The sequence below is a fragment of the Mirounga angustirostris genome, unplaced genomic scaffold, assembly GCF_029215605.1.
Source record: "Mirounga angustirostris isolate CCGP_5_RB_7025 unplaced genomic scaffold, mMirAng1.0.hap1 SCAF_12, whole genome shotgun sequence".
Classification (NCBI taxonomy): domain Eukaryota; kingdom Metazoa; phylum Chordata; class Mammalia; order Carnivora; family Phocidae; genus Mirounga; species Mirounga angustirostris.
This window is the reverse complement of record NW_026991720.1, coordinates 16,154,707-16,175,247: the sequence shown is the minus strand read 5'-3', so window position 1 is coordinate 16,175,247 and position 20,541 is coordinate 16,154,707. Positions and strand designations below refer to the sequence as shown.

Here is a 20,541-nt window from a genome sequence, read left to right as displayed (position 1 = left end):
AGGGCAATCAGTCACTGCCAGGCTTATCTTCTGACAAGGGGTAGGACCCCAGCTTGCAGCTGTAACATTAAAACGTAATGTGTCCACTGGGATTTGGTGTGGCAGGTTTCCCTGAAGCTTCGGTTTCACTCAGTTAACTAATTATGAGAGAATGTGACATTGGTATTTACTTTTTCTACAGGGACAAATCATTCCCAGCAGGAGAGACAGTTTGTTATTTTTGTTCTGTTTTGTTTTGTCATTAAAAAGAGATTACTTACACAGTAGTAAATAAACTCTTGTTAGAGGGAATTTTTTTTCCCTCTATAATTCTATCACTTCACCTTAATGCTGACAATCATTTCTTTTGGTTTCCAGAGACATGGTACATAAATGAGCAAGAAGTGGGTATTAGAACTGGGTTTGAAAATTAACTCTACCACTTACTAGCTGTGTGATCTTAAGCAAGTTATTCATTTAAGTACCACGAGCCTGTTTAACACATCTACTGTGTACTATTTGTTCAAGATGAAATGAAATAACATAGTTGAAGTACTTCAGCACAGTGTCTCTGCATAAAAAAAGTGCTCAATAAATTTTAGCCTTTATTCTTAATGACTCTGATACTATATTATACAAATAGGAACATTTTACATTTCATTTATGCCTCATATGGTCAGTTTTCTATAGGACCCCGCATCTAATCATGAACTGTATCTTCACTTTGTCACTTCAAGCTGCACTGTGTATTAACCATCTTACTCCTCCTCATCCAGATATAAGAAGGTTTCCAATGAAAACACAATATTTAATAACATAGAAGCAAACAGTTTTCTACCCCTCCTCCATCCCCAGTACACCTTTTAACTTTTCAAAGACAGTAGGCAATGCTGAGCAAACATCACTAATCAACTCACATCTCCTTATCCACTGCCTGGACAATAATAGCATTGTGTTTGGGGTGCTTTTAGCAAACTGGAAAGTGATTGCACAGATGATTTCCCACTTGAACTCATAATCCCATGAGGTAGGCAGGGTAGGTATGATGAGCTCCACCTTACAGATAAGGAAGTGGGCTAAGAGAGGGTAAATGACAGAGCCATGACATTCAAGTCTATTTTCTGTGAAAGGTAATCTGTGGGAACTGAGAATGCTGGGCCTATTGGACTTCAGAAAATTAGATTTTCTCAAGAACAAAGTCTGTTTTGAAGGTAGCCAGAGCAACTGTTATTAGAGAGAAAAGTAAGATCATTGGTAGTAAGCTAACAAAATAGAAAGTCAAGAGGCATGGGGCTTTATATCCCAATTTCACAATCCCTTTGCCCAATGAGCCTCAATTTTTCTATCGCCAATCTGAGAACGCAAAAATGTTACTTCTCACCATTCTTAAAAGCACACATACTGCAATATCATTATCACTTACAAATGTAAGCTTGATAGAATATTCAGGTTTAATGAGAATCACAAAAACATGAACAATTAAAAATGTATAAGCATGAGAAAACATATTTTAAGTGCTAGTAGAAAATCTTGGTGGTAAAAGAAAAGGATAAGAATATTCTACAAGGATACATGGGCTAAAAGCTGATGGGAAATTAGTAAGATTAGACAAGTCAGCACTGAAATTTCACATTACATATTTGAGTAATTTTTCGAATTTGCAGAATCAAACCTAGACGCATGGACATGTAATAACTTTTGAAGCCATTCAAATTTGGATAATGTTTCTTTAACTAATCACATATACTAGTTCTTAAAATGATTAATTTGGACAGGCTATTCATACTGAGCAAGTCTTTCTGGTGATAGGCATTTTTCAAGGACTTCCAACGATGCTACCACCTACTCACCGATAGCTCATAATCCCTTAAGAATTCCTAGCAAACTACAGAATAACAATTCAGAAGTCCTCCCCTCCCCACCCCACCCCTTGTTTAGGCCTAGGGGATAAGTTCCAATAGATTGGAAGGCCAAAGCAAACAAAAGTCATTTAGGGGAACCATAGATCAAAATAAAAACAAAACACAAGTTTTGAATCAATGGAACTTGGAAGCTCAAGGATCTCTAAACATGCAATAAAAAACCTAGTCATACCAACACCGATGAGCAAAATAGCATGCCATAATAGATCATCATTAGGTGGTTGGTTACCTAATTCTGACTTAATAGGTCTACACATGATTTGCCCTATGATCTTCAGAGAATGTGATACAACTTCATGTCAGTATTATGAGAGATTTTACGATATGGCAGAATATGCCTGCCTAAAACTCCCTCTTTGTCCTTAACTCACTCACTTAACAAGCATTTGTTGAATGTTTGCTATTAGTTGGGATCTGTATCAAAGAACTCACAGGGGAGACAGGTAAATCAAGCATCAAATTTATGTGTTAAATTCTAGAAGAAAACTATTTCATGCAAATGGTAAGTGAGTCAGAAAGCTCTCAGAGAGGATGAGATGATTAACAAGGTCTCAAATGGTAAGTGTAAACCATGTATATCGCAAAAGGAGTAGATTCCTGTCACAAAGAACAGCACGGATAAAAGCAGGCAACGTGAACACATGGTGAGTTCCAGAAACTAGATGCAATACCACATGGCCAAAGCATTCAGCATGGGTAGGAGAAGAGGGAAAAGATGTCAAAAGAAGCAATAAGCAGTAGAAGTAAACAAAGATACCATCATTTAGGATTTCCATTCCGCATTAAAATACAATATTGGAAATCTGAATACAATGATTGGTCTATTGATAAGATTTCAGCCCATAGGCAAAGGGAGTAGATTTTTGCTGTAGAACAGTGTGGTGTTATCCAAGTGTACAGTGAACTAGAGGACAGAAAACTAGGGTATGGACACCAGTTTCAAAACAATTTTAAAATCCAAGTAAGACATGGAGAGGTCCTAAGCTACAACGATGGGGATGGAAAAGAGACTAGAGATAAAAGAAATATAAAAACCAGAGTTAATAAAATTTAGTGACCAACTAGAATAAGGGGACGAAGAGGGAAGCTTACAGCAGCTTTCCTGTGTTATACTTAGCTGGCTGAATGCATAATGGTGCCCTTCACTATTTAGGGACAGCATGAAGAGGAATGCCAGTAGTACTCAGAGTCCTGGTGTATCTCTCTTTTATAAGATTAATCACATTTCACTTTATATTGCAGGAGGTATGTGTCATTCAACCACCCCCTTCACCACTAGACATATAAAGCTCTTTGAGGGGGGAAATTCTGTCATATACCACATTGTCTCTGCAGATGGCCCCAAAAGCATATTTGTATAAAATGATTACATAGTATCACGGACCCACTGTAGACACTTAGTGAACATTTTTGAATGAGTGACTGAATGAACTCCCAAAGTTAGATGTGACAAAACTATTCATTTCATCCTTTGAATGAAATAATTGTGTCTTAACTGTGAATAACTCACTTCAGCTGGGTAACAATTCATACCACTACTGACCTGGTTCATTTCAGTCTTCTAATACTTTTGGCAAATTCCAACATCCAGTCTTGAAGGGACTTTTGGGAGTATCTACCACAAACTCTCATTTTAAAGATGAAAATCTATGATCATCCAGAGAAGTTACATGGCTAGCCCCAAGTCACAAAAAGTATCCAGTGATGGGACAGAAATCAGGCAGATACATTAAGCTTCGAAATATCTGTCGACCAAAATGGTTATAATAGATTTGAAGATACTACAAGATACCACATTTAGCTAGGATTCATTGAGTTTTTAAAAACGCATAACATTTCACATGAAAAAAAATACAAGGCCAATGTCTTAGAAACATTTCCTTGAATAATTCTTTCCTCTGACAGTGAAATGCAAGGAATGAAGCTCAACCTTTAATCTTGAATTAGTATAAGTAAGACAGATTCTTACCGTGATCTTCTGAAGAGACTGGTGACCTAAAACGAGATAATAAACATGATAAATGTTTTGTAAATGATACTGATAATTATAAATGCAATAATGATCAAGGATAATCTCCTAGAAATAGTACCCCCCAAATTCAATTAAATAGAAAGTCAATATAGCAGAGAGTGTAATTAATTTGTTGGTCGCATGGTATATTCTAATTGATCACTCCCAAAGCTTACCTGGATTGGTTGGATGGTTGGGGTTAATAAAATTTCAGTCCACTGCACCATGTCACGGGACTGCAACAAACTTAATTAATTCTGGATTTATGACACACAAATAGAAAAGTCATAGAAATGTGGTAATGGATGGAATCCTGTGATGTCACCAAAGGCCAGGCCTCCAGAAAATGTAAATAAACACTAGACTGAGTGTAAGTAAAAAGAAATCTACTTGGACAGTAAAAAATGAGACAAGTAAAATAAATGATATGTACCCTTATCATTATTGTTTTTTGTTTTCACTCTTTGTGGAATTTAAGGTTTAAGTGAGCATGACATAGACCCTCTGTGTGCTGGCCTCATAGCTCTAAACCATAATGAGGCAAGAGTGCAACCACTGGAGTCCCACAGAACTTTTATAAATCGATGACTTTTGCATACCATTTGGGGCTCAGCTCCAATTGTGTTAGGAAGACACCGATGAAGCATCATATCAATATCAATCAATTTTCACAATAAAAAACCTTTCTTTCTTCCTCAGCTGACCACTGATTGAGTTACTCTGAGCAATACAGATACAACCTTGAGGATGAATTCCCCTCAAGCTTGAAAGATACAGTCTTGACTCTACCAGCTCATTCTTTCCTTGGGATAAAGTGAGATGTATAATTCTGTGCTAACAGGTGATAGAATTTTGAAGGGAAAGGCAAGAAACCAGCCAGGAGGCAACCTCTGTTCTAAATGATCAGCCTGCTGGGGACCATAGCAGGAGGATGACAAAGGGAAATGCCAGAGTTTAGTAATATGCCCATTAATATAACTAGTGTTGGGGCAAGAATGATTCCATGGATGCACAGCAGTTGAAGGAAGATTTTGGCTACTTCGGAATGCTTTACTTTATCTACTGATCAGTGATATTTTGTCCATTATGTGACTTATCAGTAAAGTATAAGGACACAGCAGTCATGGTGGGAAAGCCTTAAACTTTCCTTAGTGGCAAAGTGTCAAATCATTTCAACCTTACCAGTCTCTTCAAGTGAAATTTTGCATGTGAAAGCAACAGAGGATCCCCAGATTTGGTAGGGAGAAAACTGGCATCTGGGTGATGGGCACAGGGAGCCCTGAGAGGGAACCTGCCCCAGGCTAAGTCATCCCTACAGTGTCGGCCGCCTGAGAAGTGCCACTTGGCCTCCCCAAGTGGAGCGGATCTGGACTTTCTTTGGGATTCCCCTGTTTCACACTATCACACACCCATCTTCCCCACTGGGCTGTGAGCAAATAGAAAACTAGGACCATTTCTTACGTAGTACAGAATGGGCCTCTGATTAACATATATTGAATTGAATTAATGTCAGCACCACCACACTGGGTGTTTAGACTCAAACGCATTTTGGAGCACCTCAAAAAAATCATCATGTCACCTTCAAACCACACGCAAGACAGGTTTGCCAAGCTCCTAGGCCAGCCATGAGGGAAGGGCCTAGGGAGTGAGACAAGCGCCAGCATAGGGATAATGTGAGCACTCCCAAAGCCAAAAGACATCCAATACACCCAGCAACAGAGACCCACAATCTGCCCTAGTGGTTAGGAAAAAGAAAGGGGGAGAGAGTGCTGAATAGAGGTGAATGGGATTGAAAGGTGAGTCTAATGAGAAACATATATTTGAAATAAGATCGTTTCTTAAGATGCCTAGGGCATAAAAAGAAGTCAGCAACAAGGTAACATCTTCAACCCTGGTGTTTTCTGTTGGGAATTAAGCAAAAACACATCTTGGATTGTTGGCAATTAATTTCTCACAGAGCTCTGGGAACAAAGAAAAATCCATGCCAACAGATAACTAAATGTCTCAGGTAGAAGGCTTGCGAAGCACGGCTTTTGGTGCCTTTTGTGAAAGCAAAGCACTAATATTAAATTTGAAAAATTCCAGATGGCTTTGTTAAAGTCCCGGGAGGATGCAATCGTCCAGGCAGTGGGGAAGAACTATCCATTTCAGAGTGTTTGCTAAGGATTAGTCATGTTGAGTTTCTGTGCGGAATGTTTTCCACATGCCTGGATTTGTGGAATTTTAAGACATATGGAGTATTTCAATCCTCACTCAGTATTTCACCTTTCACTCTAACGAGTCACTAAATTATACTACTGAGACATGCACATCATCCATTATTGCTGTAAAGGGGCATAAAAAGTTTTACAGAACTTAGCCCAGGAGAGAGGAAAATTCATGAAATCAGCAAGAGAAGTAGTTATTTTTAAAACAGAGGTTGAACCCCAGGAACAGATAATCTTCCTGAACCTGACAACTGAGGAATGCAGGAGAGTTCACTGCTCATTCCTCCCACTGTACCTGCAAGACTTGTGGTTCTGTTCTAGGCTGTTTACTTCTCCTCCATCTGCACTTTATCTTGGTGTTAGCATTGTTCTCATAATGCAAATTATGACCAGCATTCAAAGAACTCCAGGATTTAGAATTCTCGCCTCTTTCCTCAGTACCAGCCTTTTATGACAGTCTGTAGAATATTTACACTTGATTTTGCTTCATTTTGTTTTGTGGTTTTTTAAAAAAACATTTTTATTTACATTTCATTCAAATTCAGCAAATAACAAAAACAAAGTCCTGGATTTTAAAATCTCTCTATTTTAAATCTTTCTATTTATGTTGATTCAAACCTAAACAATAATGATTATTTGAGACCCTATTAGGTACCAGGCCCTGTGCCTCATTAAGGGGGTACAAAGACGAACAAGCTACCAATTTCAAGGAATTCAATCTAGTGAGGGAGAAAAATAGGTAAAGAAATGATTATAGTGAAAAAAGTGTAATCATCAAAATATGTATGAAGTAAAGAGGGAGCATGAGAGAGAGACCCATTCTGTTCCAGAAGAGTGAAAGAGACTTCAGAAAGCAAGAACCATGGGAACTGGGCTTGGAAGGAAAAGCAGAAGCTTGTTAGGTAAGTAAGAAAGGAGAAGAATGCCAGGCAGAAGCACCAGGCATACGACAAGGAATGTGGATAGGAAATTTCATAATACATTATCAGGCAGACAAGGAACTCAGTGTTGCTAAAACATAAAGGAGTGATAAGTTAGGACTGGAGACAGAAGAGGCAGGGGCCATTTCATACAGGGCCTGGCAGGCCATTTTGACGTGCTGGTAATTTACCTTCTAAGCTAAATGAAGTGAATTTTGGAAGCAGTGAGGTCATACATTTTCATTGGTGCTTCTGACGAGGCAGGCTGTGCAGAGTAGAAGAAAAAAGCAAGAATAAAGGCAGAAGATAAGATAAAAACTATTACTGCAAAGCTTCTGCTATTTTCTTTGAAATTCATGAAAAGTAACAGGGCGAATGAGAAACAGAAAAGGAAGCATCATCTTTGACTAAGCTAGAAGATACCCATAACCCGAAATCATCTATAAAGAAGAGCTACCAAGTGCAGGAAAAACTGGGCCAAGTTTCAGGGAGACAGAGAAAGCATATTTTGATCTCAAAAGATATGAGCTACACCATGCACCATAAAATCTAGCAAAAAGCCCTCCGCTCTGAGCCAGGTGTCCTGCTAGTCAGAAGTGGAATCAAAACCCCAGAGGTTAGTGCTGTTAAAAAAGAATTTGAAAACAGACCCAAAGTCAACTTCCAGGAACACACAAACCCACTATCCCTAATTATCCGTTCCAAACTAACAGTTCCAAAAAGAACTCCTCCAAAACAAATATGAGTAATAAAGAAAAAGGATGTTATATTCGACATCCTTTTATTTTGTGAGTTCCTTGACTGATTTTTTCTTTTTTACAAAAATATTCATTTTTACTGCTTTTGTTTCCTACCTTTATACTGTCACTTTTGGTCTCTCCTTTTCACTCAAAGAGTCCCCTTTAATGTTTCTTGTAGTGCTGTTTCAATGGTCATGAATGCCTTTAGTTTTTGTTTATCTGGGAAACTCTTTATCTCTCCTTCTATTCTGAATGACAGTTTTGCTGGATAGAGTATTCTTGGCTGCAGATTTTTCCCATTTAGCACTTTGAATATAGCATGCCATTCCCTTCTGGCTTTGAAAGTTTCTTCTGAAAAATTCCCTGCTAGCCTTATAGGTTTCCCCTTCTAAGTTACTGTGTTCTTTTGTCTTGCTGCTTTTACAATTTTTTCTTTATTGCTATATTTTGCCATACAATTTGTCTTGGTGTGGATCTGCTTTTGTTGATTTTGATGCAAGGTCTCTGTGCCTCCTGGATCTGGATATCTGTTTCCTTCCCCAGATTAGGGAAGTTTTCAGCTATTATTTCCTTGAATATATTTTCTGCCCTCCTTTTCTCTCTTCTTCTTCTGGAACTTCTATAATGTGAATGTTATTACATTTGTTGGGAGTCACTAAGTTCCCTAAGACTATTCTCATTTTGCATAATTCTTTTTGCTCTCTTTTGTTCAGCTTGATGACTTAACATTACTTTGTCTTATATGTCATTAACTCATTCCTCTCCTTCTTCAGCCTGCTGTTCATTCCACCAAGTGTGTTTCTGATTCATTTATTGAGCCCTTTATCTCTCTGTTATTCCTTATCTCTGTTAAAAGTCTCACTCATATCTTCCACTCTTTTCTCAAGTCCAGTGAGTATCCATATGATCATTGCTTAAAATACTCCACCAGGCATGTTACTTACATCTACTTCACTTAGATATCTGGCCATGGCCTTGTCCTGTTCTTTAATTTGGGATAAATTTCTCTGTCTTCTCATTTTTGTCTAAGTCTCTGTGCCTGTTTCTCTGTGTTAGGAAAGTCAACTATATCTCCTGTTTTTGTTTTTTTTTTTTAAGATTTTATTTATTTATTTATTTATTTATTTATTTGGGAGAGAGTGCTTTGGGGAGGGGCAGAAGAGAAGGGAGAGGGAGAGGGAGACAGAATCTCAAGCAGATTCCATGCTGAGACTGATATGGGGCTCCATCCCACAATCCTGAGATCATGACCTGAGCCAAAACCAAGAGTTGGACACCTAAACGACTGAGCTGCTCAGGTGCCCCTACATCTCCTGTTTTTGAAGAAGAGGTCCTGTAGTGCCCTACCATGTAGTGTCCCCTCTTCTCCAAGGCCTGGCACTTCCAAGAATGTCTCCAATGTGTGTTGCGTGTGCTCTGCTGCTTTGTCCTGGTCACTTTATCCTTCAGGCCAGTTGTCTGCAGAGGCTCTCTTTGCCTGTTGTGAGCACTGTTTGGTCCCTGGCCTGAATGTGGCATATTTTAAGTAGGTTTGCTCTGGTCTGTTTATGAAATGAGACCTGTCACCACTACCCCAGAACTGAGGCTCTGCAAAAGTCCCCTGTTGGGAGACATAGCGTGAGTAGGGTTTTAGGCCGGTCTTCTGGGGGTAAGGAGGCCCCCTGTGCTGGGACTGAGGAAAGTGTGACTGGGAGGGGCAGTTCCAACAAAGGGCAAGGCTTGATGTAAGCAAGTTAGGCAGTGAGTGTTTGCCTTGCACTTATGCTGAGGGATGGGGAAGGGAAATGGCGCTGGCCACTTTGTTCCCAGAGGGGTCTCCCTTTGAAAGCTGGCCCTCTGGGACATGCTCCAAGATGAGTGAATAACCTCCCCATTGTAGGTCCTAGGTGCTCTTCAGATTACTGTTTCCATGCTGTATGTCTGCAGGTTGTTTGTTCTGCCTTTTCTCCAAGAGCAGTACAATGCTCTCCAGGCTCTATCCCAGCCAAGCTTGTTGACCTTTAAAACTTCAGGCTTTAAGCCCTGCTGGTTGCAAGAACTCATGAAATTTGGCTCTTCTCGCTTACCAAGCCAAATGCAACAGGAATTCATTCTCCCCATGCACTCCCTGTTAGTCTGTCTCTTGCCCTTCTCCACGACTGTGGCTCCCTCCTTTCCACAGGAACTATGTGTTTATCTCCCAAACTGTGTTTCCACACTTCCTACCTTCTTCAATGTGGCCTCTTCTCTTCCTTTAATTGTGGGGTTTATTCTGCCATTCTTCAGGTCAATTTCTGGGGTATTTAGGATGATTGATAGTTATCTAGTTGTATTCATGGGACAAGGCAGGTCTAGGGTCCTCCTACTCCACGGCTATCTTCCTGGGATTAAGACATCTACTTTTTATAAATTTTGATTTGAAGATTTGCTGGTGAAAGTCCTCTTTCCAATGTTAACCGTGCTAAGCAGGATATTCATACTGTTCTCTCCTTTTAAATGAAGGTAACACTTCTCAAACTAGGATATACACAGGAACTTGAAAATAAGGGAAGCCCCCAGGAAAAACAGCACACTAGTTTTAGATGGGGGATTATGTAATTTAACTGGTAAAAATTAAAATATTATTTTTTATTGAAATCGGCACAGACATATAATGGGTCCCAAAGCAAAAGTCACTTGACTTCTTAAAATCAAACAACAAACTTTAAAAAAAAAAAATCTGTGTAAAAAAAATCTGTGTTTGAGGCAGTTAGCCTCAGGCAATGTCTCTAAGGCCTCAATGGGGTGAATTTGTTCTCCACCAGAATAGGAGTGTTTCCGAGGAAAAAGTCTGAAAACATGAAAATATACAGAGCTATAACATTTTGGAATAAATCATTTTATCAGATTAATGTATGTACATATTAAGAACCTGAAGGAATGAGACATCAGGCACACATTGGCTAATTGCTACTATATTGAACAGCACAGCATATAGTCCCTGTCATCAGTCACTAAAACACAAGGAATCTCTAAGAAAATCAAAGATAGTTATTTAGATTGCCTTCCATCAGCAGGTTTCCCTTCAAGGCCTCTAATTCTTCAAGTAGACCAATTACAAGGCTTAAAGACATTGGAAAACATGCCCAGTTTTCAACCAGCAAAATAACACGTAAGAGCCAAAGAGCCAAAGAGTGATATATTTATGAAGGCAAAGTCTTTAACAGGTACTACACTTCTTGTGATGTCTTGTTGTTTTAATCAATAAACCTAGGCCTGAGATGATGAGCATCATAACTACTTCAGCCTGTAGGACATGGTATGATCCTTTTCAATACATTTCAGATGAATGTTTTTTCTTGGCAACCTCCATGAAATGCTCTAACCCTATAAGCTCATCCTAACACAAGATCTTTTTATTTGACTACTCCTGTCCTATTTTTTTAAGCCTCCTTACAATATTTTGCTTTTATTTTCATTTTGTGGCTTAAATCAATAGCATCCATGGCTTTCCTACTTGGCCCTTCCTCAGAACGTCTGTATCGTTTCCTTCCTAGGAGGTAGGTAGGAGATCAAGACTGTCTAGTTTAGATGAGGTCTTTCTTAAAGACAGATGGGATGAATATTGGGGACCCATGTACTTTTTGGAGAGAATCATTCACAAATAAATGTCAATGTCCCTTCCCAGTGTCCCCAACCCAAATATCCTCTACTTAGCATTTCTAAACCATCACCTGATGGACAGTGGGCCAAGGGATGGGGTTACCAGACAGAGGTGAACTTGGAATAAACAACAGAACAGGTATAAGAACCAAGTCTCAATAGGCACAAAGGCAGAGATCCAGATTCTGAAAATACTCAGCAAGAGAATATTTCTCTGTGGATGGGGGAAGGAAGCTCTGACATATTCATACCAACTCACAGGCCTGTCTGGAAGAGCCAGGGCCCCTTTATTTCCTGGTTACTAACATGGAATTATAATAGAAAGCAAATGAAGAATGGTAGGTTGAACTAGAAGCTCTGCTACCCCACAGTCCACTCGGCACACTACGAATAAATAAACTGTTTCTTGGCTGTGAAGTCCTCATGGGGAAGACAGCCCATGCCCTCTACACTGAAAGCAGCTCTATGAGTATTTCATCAATGTTCCTTTTTCTGTCTGTCTTCCCTCTTTTACCCTCCAGCTTTAGGGATGAGGACCACAGCAAAAACACCACCTTCAATAAGCAAAGGTGACCATCCATCCTACTCAGGAAGAGGAAGAGAAAATCGAAGTCTCTTGTTTCTAGCTATTTATTTCAATTCTGAATGTTCTTCCCCTCTCTCTTTCATCATTCTCCTTTTATTTCTCTTTCCTTCTCCTTACTGCAGCCCTGAGCGTTCCCTGGGCTTATCTCACCCACCTTCCTCACATTTTGGTAGAACCCAATCTCTCTGTAAAACAGCCTCCCATCATGTGCTAACTAATGCTCTTGTTCCAACTGAAGAACACCAGGAACATTCAGGTGTGGGCCAAGTTCTCTGGGTTGGATGCTGTTCCCTGCCTGTTCCATTACTGCTAATTGTCTGTTACCAAACTCCTGAGAAGTGGCCCAAATGGAAACTGATTTCCCACCTGGATACCTCTTCCAGGCACATTTCAAGAGTCCATACCACTGCTGCAGAAACACTAACTTTATTTTTCCTTAGTTTTACCTTGAAGTAATGATGCTACACAAATTCAATTTGTTTCCTGAAACTGTTGATAGACAAAGAATTTTCATTTAAGTAAGCCAAGGGATGATTTAATGTGATTTGAAGGTGCCTCGTTAGCGCAGTAAGTAGCGCGTCAGTCTCATAATGTGATTTGAAAACATGGCTGTAGATGATCATCTCTGGCAATAGCTTTTCTCCCTTGAGATTCCCTCAAGGACATGCACTGCCTGGAGTACTGTTATGTCCACCCTATGACATCATTTTGAGAGCTTGAGGGAGAAATAATGAAATCACAGATCTAGGTGACAACTTCATGACCATTAACTCTCACACCAGAGCATCCCTAACTAGGTAAAACAGAACCAGGAATCCCTGAGCACTGAGAATCTCCATCAACCAAACAATCCTCTCTTTGTTTGCTTTTCCTCCCTCTAATTATGAATATTGCTTTTAAGACAATAAACAAAGCACATACAGTAAAAGAGCTACGGAGAATGGGAGCCAGAGAGATGAAAGTTACAGCAACCATACAAAGTGGCATTGAGATGAGAGACAAACACATTCTCTATTCAAGTGGTCACAAACCCATTCAGGGAATGCCAAATAGCCTCAAAGGTAACATTCACCACAAATGAGGTGCCGGGGAGGGAGAGGGTGGCTTGTGCTGCGGAAAGAGCAAAATTGAAGGAAGGAGAGCGAGATGGGTATTTGTATGGAGGTAACGAAATAAGACCCAGAAGCTAAATAATAAAGGCTGTTTGGTAATTTCTCCATTTGATGTAAATTTCCTCTAATTCCCTTCAGGCTCCTAATTTCCTATTCTTTGAGAGTCTCCTACCCAAATATATACCTGATGATCCCCACATGAGTTGTACTTGAAATAATTTCTGGGTTTTTTAAAAATAAGTTCCTGTATTTAGTTGGCATTTTAAAAATACCACTGTTTTACCACTGGCTTGTAACAATTCGATTTCTCCTATCCATCCTCCACAATCAGTTTGCTGAGGAGGAAGCCCCTAAGGGCCCTTTGAGCTTGAAATTGTACTGCCACCTAATGTTCATGCCTGAGAACTGCAACAAAATGAGGGGAAAGGCTTTTTGAAATCTGAGGGGAAAGATGAGGACAAATGGGCAAAAGTGGGCAGTAGACACAGGGAAGAAACAGAGATGGTGTTGAAGAAACCAACACTGACCAAGTTCATTCAGCATGAGAACTTGACCATCACACTTTGTTACCTAAAATATGAACATTCCTGGGCGCCTGGGTGGCTCAGTTGGTTAAGCAACTGCCTTCGGCTCAGGTCATGATCCTGGAGTCCCTGGATGGAGTCCCGCATCCGGCTCCCCGCTCGGCAGGGAGTCTGCTTCTCCCTCTGACCCTCCCGACCCTCCCCCCTCTCATGTACTCTCTCTCTCAGTCTCTCTCTCTCAAATAAATAAATAAATAAAATCTTAAAAAAAAAATGAATATTCCTGGGAAACATTTTAGCGTTTTTGAAGACATGAAAATAATTGTGTATTAGACACAGTGCAGCCGTGCAGGTACAAAAGATGTGATACTTCATGTTAGAAATCAGTTTTTGCAATATAGTTGCCTGCTTAATTTTTTTAAAAAAAGGGGGGGAGAGTAAAGGAATAGAAAAGGCATGTTATTCTGAAATCAAACCAAAGGAGATACACCTGCAGAGAGCCAAGAGGGAGTATCAGTAGGGAGAACCTGTTAGCAAAAGCCACTGGCTTGGGTGCCTGGGGGGCTCCGTCATTAAGCATCTGCCTTCGGCTCAGGTCATGATCTCAGGGTCCTGGGATCGAGCCCCGCGTCGGGCTCCCTGCTCAGTGGGGAGCCTGCTTCTCCCTCTCCCACTCCCCCTGCTTGTGTTCTCTCTGTCAAATAAATAAATAAAATCTTAAAAAAAAAAAAGGCATTGGCTCTAGCTTAGTGACTCAGTGAATGCTGGTCAACAACTCTGTTGAGGCACAACTGACCTGGAGTTTTGTGAATGTGGACTTTTTTAAAGTGTAAATTGAAATGAAGCTCTGGGATCTGAAGGCAAATTGTTTAGTGTTAACACAAGAAACTTCCATGCAAGGCTATCTCACATATAACAATATTCAGGATAAGCAGTATCTACCTTGTGGGGCCAAGGTAATTGGGCAAAGGCTTACTCACAACTAATTTTTATTTTTATTAAATAAGGACTTCTGAATCCAGCTTTAGACAATGGAAGAAAAAAAGAGGTGGGGTTGGAAGCTGCTTTGGCACTTCTCCTGAAGATAACTGTGATATATTCCAGAAGTTTTCCTATCAACATCTCCCACCTCACCTACTTCTCAGAAAAGGGAATTCATGTTCAAGATACTGGCATGGGAAACAGAATCTGAAAAGTGTCTGTCTCCTCCCCACGTTTCTGTGTCCAAGGACAGGACAGTTTCTAGGTAATAGATTACAAACAACCCAAAATAGTAAAGGAACTCTATGAGAAAATGAAAAATTAATACAAATGAATCCCAGCAAAAATGAGAAAAAGAAGTGAAAGTGGGCTCCACAGACTCTATCTTTGAGAATAATTAATTCCATATGTGAATATCAGGCATGACTATAAACTTAATTCCATTCCAGGAGTTGTCGGAGGTAGAGAACTTACATTTTATCCCACTTTTAAGGAGACTCTAAGGGGTTTATGGAGTGAGACTAACATCAAAGAGAGAATTGGAGAAACTGTAAAGCAATGCTGTTGATGTTCTTATGCTTGGTGATTAGCACAAGAGCCAGAAAGGTTAGGAAAAGGGAAAACGTGGTCCTTGTCTCCCTGAATTCCAAGCAAGTAGTTTCTCCATGTTACAGAGTTGTTTCTTGTGCTGGTCTCCTCAGGGCTGTGGGCTCAGGGGTCCCCAGAGGTTCATGAGAAAAGTTCCACACTCTATACCCACCCCTTCATTTCCAAAAGCAATAAAGCGACCCCTTCTCACCCTGACCCCACACCTGCACATACCAGGCAATTACTAGTCAACATCCCTCCGACCCAAGATTCGTGGGCAAATATTTTTGGAAGGATTTCAAATTTATCACTCATACTTTAAATCAATTTAATCAAATTACTCATCTAAGGCAGATGCATTGAGAAAAGAAGGGCTTGGGTGGCAGTTTGAGAAAGAAGCAAAAGGATGAGCAGGGTAGTGTGGAGGTAAGTCAACAGGAGGCAGGTGAAACCTTGAAACAGACCCTTGAACACTGAAAGCCATGTACTCGGAAGAAGCAGGACAAATGGGATGAGGAGGGGAAGGGCAGGGCAGGAGGCTCTCTAGGACTGCCCTGCTCTCCCCAGCACCTCTTCCTCTGTGTTGCCTGAGTGCTCTGCCCCTCTGTGGAGGTAGGGAGGAGGGCAAGAGGCAGCCAGTACTGAGCTGACTCCTCGGGGACCTTCAGAGGAATGAGGGGATGAGGGCAGCCGGTGGTCAGGACAGAGGACTCACATGCATCAACATTTCAGATCACGGGGAGGTGCACCAAAATCATATTCAGGAAAAACTACAGCCTCTTCTCTCTACTCTGATTGTCAAAATTAAAAACAAATATTTAGGGGCTGAGTCGGTTAAGCATCCGACTCTTGATTTTGGCTCAGGTTATGATCTCAGGGTCGTGAGATAGAGTCTCACTTGGAGCCCTGAGTGGGACTTTGTGCTCAGTTCCGAGTCAGCTTGAGATTCTCTCTCTCTCTCTCTCTCTCTCCTGCCCCTCCCCCACTCACGGACATGCGTGCTCTCTAAAATAAATAAATAAACAAATATTTAGTTCCGATCTTATTAGGCACCCTTACTTGTAAAGTGATCATCTATGGGAAAATTGCCTCCCACCTTCCCTCCTGTTGCCAAAACCTGCTATGGATGCCCAAGGACACAGCACACGTCCCAGGGAACAAGGACTCCACAGGATGGGATCCTCTGGGAATAACGTGACAGAAGACCCAACTCTAGATTCTGCACCCTTTCAGAAAGGAAGAAGAGATCACTGATAGAGTCCCCAGAAACTATACAATCCCCTGATAGCAGGGACATTTTCCCAGCAGGCTCTGGGAGATGATTCTTCTCACACTTGACTACATTTTAATCCTGATGCTTAGAAAAAGTGGGCCCTCAAGGAGAGACGTGCCATCATTTTGTAGGATTAACATCCCCTACACCTATGCCAGCTGTTTGTTTCTTCGTTTGTTTTGTTTTTGAAGCTTGGACCCCATTCAACACACCCTAAATCCCTCCTCTACCAAACTGACGAGATTTCAATGTCAAGCTCTTAAAGAAAATCCAGGGACTGATTCAGAAAAGAGAGGACCAACTGTGCAAAAATGGACTGAGGAGTAAGCCAGCCACGAGCACACAGCTACTCCCAGGGGACACAAGACAGAGGAATGAGAGAAGATTCCCCCTTGCACCCAGGTCTCCATCTCTGGCACAGCCCCTGAAAACAAAGAAAAATTCTCATTCCTCTATTGGCTTAACAATACCTGCTCTCACTTTTGGAGTACAGAGGGAGATGGCGTTATTTCCCTAGTTTCAGAATGGTGTGTAAGTGCTTTTGTCACGAAAGACTGTCACCTTAGACTAGCTTTCCTTAATGCCCTAAGGCAGCATGTGTTGTTGGAAGGAGAGAGAAATCTCCTTTGTTTTGTTGAAGACTGATAATTTCCTGAGGTCCTTCTACTGCTCCCTGCTTGTTAAGGGAACTCAAGAAAAGTGCTTTCCTTCTGCACATCTTGCCCCCATATTTTCTCATGCTCTGGCTGTCTTGTCTCTTTGGGTTGGAAATCCTTAGGCAATCCCAGAATTCTCTTCCATCCATAAAAGTTGATGCTTTATGGTTTCCCACTTGCCAATGTTCTTCCCCTCCATCCAAAGAACATCCAAAGCCTCCTCAAGTACTCAACCTATAACCCAAAGGATCCAGAGATCTGACATGGGAAACATGCTGGCATCACAATGCACAGGGTTCTAGTTGGGGTTCTTCCCCTCCACCCCCTGTCCCCATCTCACCTTTGTGCTCATCATCAGTGCCTACAATTCTCTATACTCGCCATCGTTGCCTTCTACTTTCTCACTTGTAAAACAGCAACCTCTCTCTGAGTGAGGGAATTTAAGGCATCTTTATTATTTTAATGCGAATTCCCTGGGTCAAACAGATCTACATGAAATTTGAAATATATAAATGGATTCCACAACTTAACAAAAACGTCTAACATTTAATGTATCATTTTGTTACATTTGTGTGTGTGTATGTGATTAGAACTGGACTTGCTGCAGTATTATAAATAGACATCTCTATTTTCATTAGAGTGCCTTCTCTCTAACATCCCACATTCATCCATTCATCCACTGTAGCTGGTATACCAGCTACAGTGCAAAGGGCTGTGGATGTGGAGTGAGCAGTACAGTTTGTCCATCCAAGGAACTCAGATGCTTTAAAGAAGGATCTGATCAACTTTCCCTCATTCACCATGTTCCTCAAGCATGAGTAGGTAAGGCTACCACATCCTTTACAAATGAAAAGAGAGAGCCCTTTAAGTAATATTTCCTCAGGTGGTAATCACCGACCAAACTTGAACTCATCAAAATGGAAGGGCAGGATTTCTTGGCATCATTTTAAATCAAATGGATGTTTAATATTAGAGCTTATTTACCTTAGCAAGATTTTTCTTCCAAGTGGGTCAAAATGAGATCTGATATCTAAAGAATTCTATTCTGGCGCTGCCCCTAACTGAACTTGGAAATGGTACTCCGTATCTGACAAAAGGTTTAGGAACCCCTATGCCTAACTGTTTGAGGAGCAATTATAAGAAGAAGAGAGCAAAATATTTTATTAAATATTTTGTATACCCAAAGGAACAGAGTATCGTGTGCTTGGCTAAATAGGGTGGGGGACAACTGGAGGGAAGTAGGGCAGGGAGAAAAAGAAGAAAGGAAGATGTATGTCAGATAAACTGGAGCTCTTCCAGCTTCAGGGATTAGGCAGGGAGAACAAGATTTAGACCAAAGGTAAGCAGGATGGGAACCAACCATCTTAGTGAAACAGACGCAAGGGACTCCAACCAGACAGCACTGATTTCATCTCTAAGACAGATTCCAGCAAAACCCACATCCCACTAAGAAGATTAATTTTCTCCCTCTTATCAGATTGTGATGCTCAAAGGATATTTCCACAACCCAATCACTGCCCTATGGTCGGTCCTCCTGGTGAGAACTTGGAGCCGTGACAATAAGCACAATTATCCTTTTTATTAGAGTCAGGCCATCACCTAATGTTCCCGAAGAAACTGGGTAAGGGAAATAGTTGGGAGACAAGAGCGGAATCTGAAGCTCTTACTCCCTCTCACTCCGAGAGTGACTCTGAGTTTGTGGAAGGGGGAGGTTTCAGGATTATCTTCTTGATATGGTGATTCAAAATTTTAGACTACCTGAAAAAGCCAATTTTTAAAGTATTATTAGGTGTTCCGGATATCCCTAAATAACTTGCTACTTGTACAAACTTCCTTAAGCACACATCAGGTAGAGTGATGCTAAACTGAGTACTGAGTACATTAAATTATTTGGGGAGCATTTCTGGTTATATAATGGTGAAAAGCAGATACTTATCTGCTCATGTACAAAGGTGGAAGAAAATAAGCTTGGAGTCCTTAAAAAGCCTCTTTCCTTTGAGGCTAAATTTTCATTATTTCTTTAAATACTCATTCTTTTCATATAAAAATAAAAAAGTGAAATCTGGAGGAAGCAGCAAATCCTATTCCTCTTGTTTCCAGAACACTTTATGCATCTATCCATTACAGCACTTAGCAGAGAGAACTCTAATAATTGATTTGTGGAATATTTCCCCTTTGAATGTAAACTCTTCAAAGGCAATAATAATTTCTTGTTGCGCTGTATATCTTCAGTGCCTAGGTATGTAGGAGTGTGTGTATATATACATATACTAGATATACAGTTCCTACCTAGAAGGTGATCAATATTTATTTGCTCAATAAATGAATGAATGACTCAACCTGTTTCTTGGAATCCCAATGAAAATAATCAGACCAGATACATTATAGTTTGATTTTTGATAACATAATCTCTTAGAGACTGCAGATCATATAAACCCATTAGCTCTGCTTAGCTGATCAGGTAGCAAATACTTGCCTAGACACAGATGTCTGGATGGAATGTCTGCCTTCGGGTGGTTCTCTACACTCTTCCCCCTTGTCTTAGTCCTGTGGCAAGATATTCTCTTTTTACCTGTGTGACCTTTATCTTAGTTCTTTCAGATTTAGGATTTGGAGACACTAAGAAAAAGTGCATCTCTTTTAGTGAGTTTTGGGGGTTTCACATAAACAAACAAACAAAAAAGAACTAGAAAAGATCATTATTTTTCAGAAACTAAATACCTCCCAGTCCCTTAACCTGTTTTCCCTTAACCCATCTGACTCACGGTAAGTCTGTCCTTCTCAAAAAATTACTTGTTAAGAATATACTAGAGTTTTCAGTCAGCGCTATTTTTTTTTTTTTTTTTAAATCTCAAAGATCCTGAAGTTGAGAAAAGTCTGCCTTAGGACTGAGATTCTGTTTGCTAAAATTTCAGTTAATTCCTCCCTTACAAATCTTCTGCCAAAATGAAATACAGCCTTGTCACTAATTTTGGTGGTATAATTAATGATGAGAGCAAACATGTTTCTAGAATCATATTATTTTAAGTAGAACCTTCTTAAACACTGAAAACAGTTTTGAACCTAAAGACAAATTCATTATGGTTCTAGCATTAGTAGTATGAGTCAACCACCTCTCACCAATTTATCTCAAAATTGGTTCTTAAAGATTGTTTTTTACTATGTTCACAGGTTTTGAAGACCGTATATGTGTGTACATCCTTCTTTGGAATGATATTCTCTCCTAGAGGACTTGTGTGTAATTGGACTATCTATACCTTCCTTATAAAATTATGATGTTTCTAAATGGAGTTACAATATAAAGGTAATAATAGAATCTAAGAATAATAATAGAAATCTAATTCATTCTATTTGTTCATTCCATCTCACTCTTCCTGAAGTAGAAGGGAGGCTGATGGCTCTTAGAAATAAAAGTTAAAAT

At 40.2% G+C, this 20,541-nt stretch overlaps 1 protein-coding gene across 1 annotated transcript in view; it reads right to left on the bottom strand.

Moving 5' to 3' along the window:
• Window positions 1-20,541, bottom strand: part of DGKI (diacylglycerol kinase iota) — a 356,177-nt gene that overhangs the window by 45,589 nt on the left and 290,047 nt on the right. Inside the window, exon 28 of the mRNA XM_064574919.1 lies at window positions 3,871-3,896. Coding sequence (XP_064430989.1) covers window positions 3,871-3,896 — 26 coding nt within the window. The remainder of the gene's footprint in view (window positions 1-3,870; window positions 3,897-20,541) is intronic.